The following is a 12,139-nucleotide window of genomic DNA, read 5'->3' as shown; positions in this document are numbered from 1 at the left end:
AGAAATGGCTTACAAATGCGATTCATCAAATCCATCAAACATGACAGGAGCATCTTTAAGACTGAATGACCTCACTAGAAATTCATAATGACCATAACGAGTTTAGAACAATGTTTTTTCAACGTCGCTAACCTTTACTTGTACTTGGTGATAACTGGAGCGAAGATCAAGTTTAGAGAAGTAATAGTCTCCTTGAAGCTGATTGAAAATATCATAAACTCTCGGTCATGGATACCAATTCTTGATTGTATCTTTATTGAGCTCGTGATAATCGATGCACATTTACATCGATTCATCATTTTTTAACGGATAATATTGATGCAACCCACAGTGAAGAACTCTGGCGAATAAAGTCTTATCAGGAAGTTCATGAAGTTGAAACATCAATTTAGACATTTCTATGAGAAATTTTAAAATGTGTATGTACTCCAATATGTATTATGAAATTAAAGTAGAAATGTATATGTAATATCTTGTATGATTGCATTTTATAGTTGAGTTATGGAAAATGCTAGTAATACCAAACCTTTGGACCATAATGAAGAAAGTGATGGATAAATTGAAGAAATTGCACCCACAAACTCGAATATGACCCGTGTACCCATATAAATAAATAGGTTAGACAATTTGTTTTTGGGTTTGGCTTATCTAGTGTTAGGGTTAAGCAAGATGACACTAATATTTATATGGTTCATGACCGAAGTAAATTTATGACCTGCTAACCCACCAATCCGACCATGATATAATTGTCACTCCTACCAAATTCAAGTTTAGAGATAATTTCAATGTTCTCCGAGACATTACACTTTATCTTGTCTACTAGGGCTTATGAGGTGATGCTTACTCCCAGTTACCTCAAAGCGGTTGACATATAGGAAAATATTTTTATTATGATAACATATTGAAACTCTAGGACTAAAATCAATACTTTTCTCGTCTTTGTGGACTAGAACAAAATTTTTTTAGAAACGAAACTAGATAATTCATATATTAAATAAAGAAAAAAGTTTTACGTAGACGTAGCGGGCAAACGAGCAACAAGCTATGCCGCAACCCTCTTTTGGATGACAAAACTAATTCTTTTAAAGACAACATCTATAGATCTTGAAGTCATAACATTACTATGCATGACCCGTTGGATCTCTATTGAGTAGCTCAGCAGTTTCTGATACAAGAAAACCGAAAGTATCAAATGCAAAGAGTATGAACGTGTGTTGATTTTTCATGCACGCTTTCTCATGTTTTGCCACTTTGCTTGATGTAGCTTTTAAGACAGCTTGCTCCACAATAAAACCCCACTCCCCAAGCCCAAAATAAATTTAAGGGTCCATCTGAACTAAATCGTATTCTCGAAGGTCTTGTTATAACATTTAGAAAAAAAGCTAAACGGAGGATCCGGGGGGTGTACGTAACGTGTTGTGTCATCTCATCTAAATCTATGTTACGTCAGGCATCGGCTAAATCCTGACCGTCGAAGGGAAATTATTACAACAAACAGCGGTAAAATTATCTGGTACGGACCAAATCCAACGGCCGTAAAACAAGCAACGAGAGGTGTGAAGAGGAAAGAGAAAATGCGCTAAGGTTCAGTTTCATTTCATACAATCGTGAAATGATCTCTTCGTTTTCTCATTTCTCTCTCATCGGCACTTGCGATTGTTAAATTTCAGCTTCCAACTCTGAAACCCTAAGATTTGAGAGCTATAATCGGTTCTCTTTTTCGTTTATTATTGATTAATTTAAGATTTAAGATAGAAAGACCTAAAAAGGGGGATTCTTGATTTCCCGAAGGTGCTGTCGGCTAAGTAAGGAATTTAAGGAGATTTCTCTTTGTGTTGGAAGTTCTAATTATAATTTCCATATAGAATAGGGCTAGGGATTTGCGTGTTTGGGAATATATGGGGTTGGAGGATGCAGATCTCGTAGACGATGGAGATGCTGCCGGAGGAGGAAAAGCTGCTTTGTCGGTTTCATGCTCGATTTGCCTCGAGGTTGTCACCGATAACGGAGATCGTGGTTGGGCAAAGCTCCAATGCGGCCATCAATTCCATCTGGGTCAGTAACTTCTTTTCTTTTCCTTCAATTCATCAAAATTTAAATTGATTGTGACCTGAAATCGTTGTTCATGGATTAGTTGTATCCCTGCAAATTCAACTCGTTTTGGTGGTTTGATCTTTATGAACCTTGGGAATTGTGAATTGTCTCGTTATTTGTTAACCTTTCAGTGGTAATAAGATACGAAACATGGTTTATTAGGGACCTCGATGTTATTGATTTGCTTGTTGTTAGGGATTATCAGATAGCATGTAAAAGGATCCTCACTTTGTAATTCAACAGTTGAAGGTGTTCAGGGGAGATGCGATTGGAATAGTTGAACATCCATCTTTAGCATTAATCTGTGTCTTTTTTATCAAAATAATCAGTGTAATGCTGTGCTGTTACTAAGAGATTGCTTTATGGAGGCATTGCATTCACTAAACCCCTACACTTCTCTTTGATCTTGGGATGTGTTTTCTTGGTTTCTTATAAAACAAACAAGTTATCATCGCGATCTCCCTATTATTTCCTTAAAGAAAAGTTCTTCAAATGTAATTTGATATAGGGATGAAAGTAGAAAGCTAATCTATGGTATAGGAAGGTGCAAATATATGGAAAACACTAAAGAATATTGCTGAATTTATTTGAAAACTGAAATTACTACTTTACTATTATGAATGAATTATATTTGTAAACATGCAGTAGTTGCTTAGGTGGCCCTAGCGCGAAGTTATTAGACCTTGCTTCATTGATTTATAAATTGTCGGTTTGTACGCTTTTTGGAGATATTTTTTCGCTAAGTTTTCATGATTAATCAATCATGTCATGGTACGTTGATTATATTGTGATACTTTGGATTTTGTGCTATATGTTTGAATTCTTTTGAGAAACTCTAATTGTTCTATGAACATTTTTGAACTTTAAAAATAAACTTAGGCAAATGTCAACCCTTATCACCTGTTTCCTTTTAAGCTAAATTCTTTGATTTTCCCATTTGACTGGATAGAGTTAAAAACAACCCAAATCAACTCATTCATAAGTAAATGGGTTGAAATGGCTTCTAGTGATGAATATGACTAACCATCATTTTCGTGGTTAATAACTTAATATACATATATTTTGTTTATATTTTTTACTTAAATGCTTACTTTTTTATATCCCATACATAAAGTCATGCACTTTAAAGTAGCCAAAGCAAATTCAAGATCCGATATGATTTATCAATACACATTGTGTAGATCTGTAAATTACATCTGTAAACCGTTTACTATTACAGATTGCATTGGGTCTGCATTTAATGTGAAGGGAGTAATGCAATGCCCAAACTGTAGGAAAATTGAGAAAGGTCAATGGCTTTATGCAAATGGTTGTAGACCATATCCTGAGTTCAGTATGGATGACTGGACACATGATGAAGATCTGTATGATTTAAGCTATTCTGAATCAGTAAGTTGCATTTCTTTAACACCTTTAATAATTAATATGATATGATATGTTTCCATATTTTGCAATCTTCATTGGTCTTTCTATTTTTGGCAGTCAATGTGGTGCCCCTTTGGTGGATTTACTCGGCTTGCTGCCTCTTTTGAGTAAGCACTGCATATTTACTTTTTTATTTTATCATTTTGTGATAAAAATGCAAGAAATAGCAACGTGCTTTCATTTATTCTTTACTGCAGCATCCTACTTTCATAATCTTTCACTAAAGAATTGTGTTTTCATTTTTTTTCCTTATTATGGCGTTGTGTACTTTCATTTTTGTCTTATTAGGATGCTATGCTTTGAAAAATCTACCCAATTATAGCAATAAAAACTACTTTGTATTTGGATGACTTTGCTATAATTGGGTAGATTTTTATAGTACAATGTCCGAATAACAGAAAAATGAAAGCACACAATGCTTTAATAAGGAAACAAAATGAAAATACAATTCGTTAGTGCAAAGCGCAAAGACTATATATTTAGTAATAAAATGAAAGTAATATCTTGTGTTAACACTGCAATAATATCACAATGATATTTTGCTTTTCTGTTGAATATTTTATTACTATATCAATTACAATATTGTCTTGCGCTTTGCACTTAACAAAAATGTAAACATGGTTGAATGAAATACAAGAGTTGAAGTTCCCAAATGAGTCTGCTATATTTCATGTCTATTTTAAGAATGATGATTTTGGCCTTAGTTGTATGTTTGTTTTGATAAGTGTTTTTGTTTTTGCAGTGAAGGGGAATTTCCAACGACTGCATGTAAGATTTGATCCCTTTTGAAACGAATTAAACTGAAAGTCATGTCTAGAAAAAAAAAAAAACTTATAAATTGTGTGAATTTTGTTTTAGATCATGATCTTCTTGGACAACATGCGATCTTTACTGAACATGCAGCTGTATCATCTGCTACTCATCTGTGTCCATACATTGCATATGTTCAACCGGTTCATCCATCATCATCATCATCTTCAACATCCAGTGCAAGTGTGGGTGATGGTCATGGTCATGGTCATGGTCATGGCCATGGTGGGACCTACAACAACCAATGGAACAACAGCCAATCAGCATCAAGTGAGATGCCAAACTCTTATGGTCTCCCCACCATGGATGTCCGCTATCATACCACCCTCTTTCCAACTTCAACCACCCGTCTAGGTGGTGCTGCTGCTGCTGCTGACCAACCCTCCATGTCATCTCTCATGCCAAGAAGGCCGCTTAGGAGTAATGCTGACATGCCAAGATCTGGGGGCTCTTATGTCCATCCATTTCTTCTCGGCCAAAGGTAAACTTTTTTTATTTTTTTATTTTTTATATATATTCCACACAAGGGTAAAATCGTCATTTATGACTCTTCATTCCGTCAAAGAAACAAATCACTTCTTATTCAATATTCATTACTTAATAACAGATTTTTATTAGGAATGACAACATACTTTCATATATTGTTTTTTTTTTTTTTTATAGAATCTTATTTATTTATTTATTTTTATTTTTATCATGAAATTTTCCTTTAAAGTTTTCTTTTATAGCGTTCCCACTTTTAATCTTTTTCTGATTAATACTTTGAAAAAAATCTACCCTATTATAGCAGTGAAAATACTATATACTTTTAACAAATACATGTAAAATCACGTTACAATTTTACCTTTTTTAGTTTATGCAAAATCATGTTTTCATTTTAGGACCAAAAGATGTGATATTTCTACCTTTAACGGTTTGCATAAATTGGTAGGATGATAAAACAAATAAGCATTTTGGTTCATGTTATAATATTTCATATTTTTTGTTCTAGAATGAAACATGTTTGCATCTTTATTAAAACAACCAGTTTGTTGCATATATTGGTAAATTTCGGAATCCATGCTTAAAAGTTAAAATGCAAATATATCTCATTTTCTCTTAGTTATTTCTCAAAGTACATTCAAAGCCTTCATAAATTTTTTTGGAAAATACAATGCTGTAATAGGAAACAATGAAAGTAGGTTGCGATAAATATAAATATAATAAACAAATAAATGCATTTAATTTTCAAAGTTATGATAATGTTCTGTGCAGTTCTAGTGGTAGAGCTCCAAGTGCGGTCGGGTCATCAATGATTCATCCGTATCCGGGCAGCGCTGCCCGGGCACGTGAGCGGTCCCAGGCTCTTCAAGCCTATTTTCAACAACCCAGCAATCTACCGGGCTTACGCACACCGATCGTCTCCGGTTCCCGGAGATCCAACAACCCGCCACAAATCGGCGGTCCGGCAGGGTCATCCTCCGACCAGCTCCGTGGCGGCGGTGTCTATTTCCTCCCGACTTCCGGTGCCGGTGGTGGTGGTGGTTCGTCAAACGGTAGAGCCTTTCAAGAAGCGGAAAGCTCAATGCAGCCTAATCCGTTCCACCATGGATGGGAACGGGACCCACATGCCGGATGGGGGTTTCATCAGGCGGGCGGCGGCGGTGGTGGTGGTGGTGGTGGTGTTTTCCGGCAGAGGCATGGGTCAGATAGGACTCCGGGACAAGGGCATTATCGGTCGTAATTTATTTGTGGTTGGTTTTTTTTTTTTTTTTTTTTTTTAAATGATGATGAGAATGAAGTGAGAAATGAAATGAAAACTTGTTTGGTGTCTGTCTTGTTTTACCAACTGTAAGAAAAATGAATGATGATGGATTTACATGTTTTAAGTGTTGGTAAGAGTTACTTGTTGGATGGAGGCTTTGCTTTTGCCTTTTCGGTTGTAGGCAAAGGCTTTCTTTGTTGTTGAATCAAATGGCCTTGAAATGAGTCCATTGATACTTTGTTCAGCTTTGTGTGATTGATGGACTTTTGGCTTTTTCTTGCCCTGGAGATATAAAATAAACCTTCTTCTTGTGTTCAATGACATACAAAATTCCTAACTTAATTCAACATGTATGTATGTATGTATGGGAATAATCAATGCATGTCTTTATTGCTTTGTGATGCGTTTTTGCGTACATATTTGTTGTCCTAGTTACAACCTACATTAAAGTAAAGTTTTTATATTTGGGTGTCTAGCAATCGGTTTTATGGTCGACATGGAGAGAAGTCGTAGTGTTCAAGTCCTTAAAATCGGAGGCTAATAAAGAAAAAAGTACGATGGGAAGATGTAACTTGTAGAGATGAAGATGCTCAAATGGACATTGGATAGAACATTGTTGGATAGTATCCGAGTGAATAAATTAGAAATATGTTGAGTAGTTTTATCAATTACCGAAATTTAGGAAAAAAGATTGTGGTGGTATCAATAGGGGAGTATGGTATGGTTTGGTATAAATTCTGTAGTGGTGAATCTGAACAAAAAATCATATGATTCCTAACGTAAGTGAAACCGACAAAATGAGAGTAAATAATACTAGTAGCAGACTAGCGCCTGGTGGAGGGGTGGTGTTAGGCAGGTAGCGATGGTTGGACGACAAACAACAGAGGGCGAAACTGGTCAGGTGGGAGCAAGGTTTTAAATAACGTACGACGTGACTTGGCGGCAATGTCAAGCCTCAAACTTTTTCGAACCTTGGCGAGCCATGTCGTTTATATAATGTGGCTTATGGCGGCAATTTTGTATATAATTAATATTTTTATATGTATTTTCAACTATTATTCTAATTTACACATATATGAGTTAAGACGATATTTTAGTAAAGCTTAGCGGCATACACAAACCTTGGAGCCATGACGCGGCATGACGAGCTTTTTAGAACCTTGAGTGAGAGCGATCATCAGGGCAACATCGTATGATGATTCAATAATGTTGATCACGCCTCAACCCAAGCGACGTTTAATATTTCAAGCACTTTTTGCTATATTTTTCTATTTTTTGTTTACTTTTAAACGGACGAGACATTGAGTTATTTTAAGGGGATTGAAATATAAAGATAAGCTTCATACAATTTGATCAATTTTCGTTTTGACAAAGTTTATAAGGTAGTTATTGAAAAATTATAAGATAGTTCTTATTTTTTTCATGCATAACTTATACATTAAAAAAATATATATATAGGCGGGTCCTACGACCCACCTTCACTACACATAGATACGCCTTGAGTTTCTGACTAAACCAAAACCGAAACTGTATATATCGATTTTTTGATTTTCAAAGTTAGAACCGCATCAAACTGATCAGTTGCGTTTTTCTGCTTTTTAGTTTTAACTAATGCAGTTCGGTTTTTTAAACTTGAACCACAACTATAAAATTTTATAGTAAAAAAGAAGTTTTAGTCTCCTAAATTAATATGGAGTTAACTTAGAAATTTTCAGGTTTATAGGTTATTATTGTAATCTTATAAGATGAAGAAACTAAATGATTTTATATCTCTCAATGGATGTGGGATTAGATGTAATGTAGTGTAAAAGTTTGCAAATAGATTAATACATTCACAACTATAGAGGAAAATTGAGTTTTGCGGTTTTCATATTACTAAAATCAAAACAAAACCGAATTTTTTGGTTTTTGAAGAATTAGAAACCAAACCATAAGTTTTATGTTTGGTATCGGTTTCATCTATGATTTTTTGGTTTGCAGTTCGGTTTTTGCTCATAACTACTAGTGTGTGTGTATGTGTCTATATATATATATATATATATATATATATATATATATATATATATATAATAAAAACCTCTCTAAGGTGCCACATGTCATCTTTTAAGCTTAGATTTTTCCATGTGTCCTCTTATGTTGCTTCAATCCTTTTGTTTTCCCGCTCAACGTTTCTACAGAAGATTTCATTCGGTTCCTACTTTTTCTCCTCATTCCATTTTTTTTCATAATCAATTTCAAATCATAAGTTACCTACAACAAATCTTCATCATAATCTTAAAAAATTAGGAAGAAAATCTCATTTGATTTCCACTAATATATGTTATTGATTCTTTATGCACACATATTCTTGGTCTTTCTCCATCTGATTTCTCTCTTCGTTCTTTTTTCTTTCAAGTCTTAACCGATGTTTCTAGGGTTTTGGGTATCAAACATTGTCTCCGTGGCATTAGAAGCTCTTTTCCTTTGAGTGTGTTTGATGTTCTTTACACCATATTTCCCATCGACATGTTCATCTTCTTCAAGTTTAAAGGGGATGATTGACAAATGGAAGTACCCAAATCTAACACAAGGTAAGTTAAAATGATTTCTTTAGTATTCTTTTTTGGATTCCAATTGATGTACTCTTTGTATTCGTTGTGCATCGACTCAAAGGTTTTCCCATGCAATCGGAGTTGTTAAACCTACCTTTTATTTGAAATTGATGTTAGTTTCGATTTCAATCATTACACTTTTTCTCTCCATTGTTTTTATATTTGTAATCACCAATTGAATGGTTTGTGGGTTTTTTTTATTTTGAAATTGACTTTATTTTTTATGCTTTATAGTTGGCAGGATAAGGATTAGAGTATGCAAAATCTGCCTAGCAAACTATGTCCACCAGGTGCTTGATGTAATGTCACTATCAATAGTCAATCTATGAATATTTTTTTGTAAGGTTCTTGATAGAAGAGAGATGGTATCTGGTGTTTGTTGGTCTTTTACATGGCTGTGGTTCTTCAAAAGAGTTGTTCTGATCATATATTTCAATCAAAGCTTATATACTATTTATTAGCTTTATAAGAAAGGATAGAACACCGTAAACTCGAATGGATTTAGTCTATTGGTTTCCAAATCCTACTTTGTTTATTTAAGTCCAATAGAAGATGGTCCTGAACCCTTCTCGTCTTCAAGAGATGCAGGTTAGCCCCCATTTTCCTTTCATTTTCTTCTGTATTCAATTTAAATGTGAAATGCAACCTTAGTTGTATTGTAACTGAAATAATAATATTTTTTTTATTTAAGTGGATGATCAAATGAGTCTCCTACCTTTATACTTCCAAAATATGTATTAAATCACAGTAGTTAATATATATATATATATATATATATATATATATATATATATATATATATATATATATATATATATTGCAGGTTCGTACTTTGTATTCCAGTTTTTTGATGATTACAGTTATGTTTGTATTTTAAACATACACAGTGATGGAATCTCTAAATTTAGAACATACATAAAAGATTTTTCTATTTTAAGCCCAAGAAATTCGAATCACTTTTGCAAGTTATGAATGAACCAAATGTAAACCCAAATATTATCATCTTAACCACTATCATTAGTGGATGAGTGGCATGGATTTTTGTATTTTTGTATTTTTGTATGATTTTAACATGTGCGTGCATTGAAAACACATTTTTTTTATTCTTCTGCCGTTTTTCATGTGATTTTATTGGTGTTCTTATTTATATAGGACTTCAGGTCAACAACACAGATGAGCTCATGTCGACTTCTCTGTTAGTGGAATCTGTGACATTTACAAGTAATGTGTTTGATGCAATGTTTGTGAGAAATGAGGTTACTTGGGCTTCTGTGAATCAAAAATCAAGGAGACAATATAGAAGGTTGAACAACTATTGACTGAAAAACGGATTGCTTTGCTGAAGGCTAAAGAAAATGCAAAAAATTGTCAAAAGAATTCATAGGGTGAGAGACATAACAGAAGTTCAAACTTATTATTGTATATAATTAGTATGTTATTTCAAATTTACACTTGGCATATCATGACAACACTTTGTAATCATCATTACATGAAATAACTATCTTGATGTTTATCTGATTCCAATGTTTAAGGTGCATATTACATTAACGCCATGAAAAAAAATTCAGAATGAACAACTACAAGGAGCACTCAGAAGTAGAATCCTATGTGAATCATCTGGTTACTCTTATTTTTGCATACAAGCAACTGCAACAACACCTATCACGCGAGCATTGACCGACCACCGTTCGAGATGTTGTATGGGCGGAAGTGCAGAACCCCGATATGTTGGGGGGAGGTTGGCCAGAGAGTCACGGGAAGCACCGAGGTGGTGCTAGAGACGACCGAGAGGATCCAGCAGGTTCGAAGCAGACTTCAGACTGCACATAGTCGGCAGAAAAGCTACGCCGATAGACGTCGATCCGACTTAGAGTTCCAAGTCGGGGATATGGTCCTCCTGAAAGTGTCGCCTTGGAAAGGTGTCATTCGATTCAGGAAGCGGGGCAAGTTGGGCCCAAGGTTCATCGGCCCGTTCAGGGTTGCAGCCCGGGTGGGCAAGGTGGCGTATAGGCTGGATCTGCCAGCCGAGCTCAGTCAGATCCACAGCACCTTCCATGTTTCGCAGCTGCGGAAGTGCCTGGTGGACGATTCAGCAGTAGTACCGTTGGAGGATATTCAGGTTGATGACAGCTTGAATTACATTGAGCGCCCAGTCGCAATACTTGACAGAAAGACCAAGACGTTGAGAAACAAGAGGGTAGAACTAGTAAAGGTGCAATGGCAGCACCGCAAGGGTTCGGAATAGACTTGGGAACCGATGGACGAGATGATGGAGCATTACCCCGAGCTGTTTCAGGACCGGGCAGCAGACTTCGAGGACGAAGTCTAAAATAAGTGGGGGAGATTTGTAGCACCTGGTTTCCGGTATGTGAATTTTATTTGAGCATTGCCCTATTTTAGCCTTGGACTCGGCGAGTCATAAGGTCCGACTCGCCGAGTAGGGACGAGACTCAGGACACGTTTAAGTGGGCGACTCGGCGAGTCCATATGCTGGACTCGGCGAGTCACCGCTGCTGGATGAAACCCTAAGTTTCAAGGGTTTGCACCCTATTTAAACCCTCATTCCACCCCAACTCGTCCCCATTCACCCCCAGAACTCCCCAACCTCGTTTTCCCTTATTTCCTTGAGAGATTGAAGTGTTCTTGGTGTGTTCTTGAAGGTTTTGAGGAGAAAGAGGAGTAGATCAAGAAGAGGAGAAGGAGATCAGCCATCTTTGTGTCATTTCAACATTTTCCTTGAGGTATATCTCGTTTTTCCCCTGTTTCTATGCTTAGGATTTCATTTGAGACACTCTTGAGCAATTCTTCAAGCTTGTTTGTGCTTAATGTTTCGTAATAAGTGGATTAACCTTTAGATCTAGGCAAGATTGAGCTCCAGGAGCTCAGATCTGTTAGCTTTATGGCCCCATGTGGCTTGTTCATCCTAGATCTACCCTTTTGAGGCATTTTGCACCCTAAAATCCACATTAGTGAATATCCACACGTAAAGTTGGAAACTTTACGTGTGATTTGTGTCCTAGAAGTCCAGATCTATGAATGGCATGGACTGAAATCGAGTAAATCGGTGTATTTGGTGGATGCATGGCGCGACTCGGCGAGTCTGGTCGCGAGTCACCGATTTGGTCCCTTCATGATGTATCGAGTTGAGCCGTGAGTCACAGGGGGTGACTCGGTGAGTTGGGAGCTGAACTCACCCATGTTAGGACTCGGCGAGTCAATGCCCTGACTCGGCGAGTCCAAGGCAATCTTCATAGATCAAGAACAGACTCGGCGAGTTGTTCATACAACTCGGCGAGTCTTAGCATAAAGTGTTCTTCGGATGAAGATGAACTCGACGAGTTGTTCATACAACTCGGCGAGTAGGATGAAGGAGTTGAATGACAGTTAGAAGATGAACTCGTCGAGTCATAGCCCAACTCGACGAGTAGAACCAGGGACCTAGGACAATAGTTTGCTAGGGATTCGGCGAGTGGAG

General features: G+C 36.3%; 1 protein-coding gene across 1 annotated transcript; it reads left to right on the top strand.

Annotated features, from left to right (window-relative positions):
- The first annotated feature begins 1,567 nt into the window (after positions 1 to 1,567).
- Positions 1,568 to 6,391, top strand: LOC145004581 (uncharacterized). Its single transcript, XM_078963526.1, has 6 exons — positions 1,568 to 2,055; positions 3,314 to 3,483; positions 3,577 to 3,626; positions 4,262 to 4,287; positions 4,378 to 4,810; positions 5,584 to 6,391. The coding sequence occupies exons 1-6, from the start codon at positions 1,899 to 1,901 to the stop codon at positions 6,050 to 6,052; spliced, it is 1,305 nt and encodes a 434-aa protein (XP_078819652.1). The 5' UTR covers positions 1,568 to 1,898; the 3' UTR covers positions 6,053 to 6,391.
- The last annotated feature ends 5,748 nt before the right edge of the window (positions 6,392 to 12,139 follow it).

The sequence above is a fragment of the Lactuca saligna genome, chromosome 7, assembly GCF_052625555.1.
Source record: "Lactuca saligna cultivar CGN05327 chromosome 7, ASM5262555v1, whole genome shotgun sequence".
Taxonomy (NCBI): Eukaryota; Viridiplantae; Streptophyta; class Magnoliopsida; order Asterales; family Asteraceae; genus Lactuca; species Lactuca saligna.
This window is presented reverse-complemented; position numbering and strand designations above follow the sequence as displayed.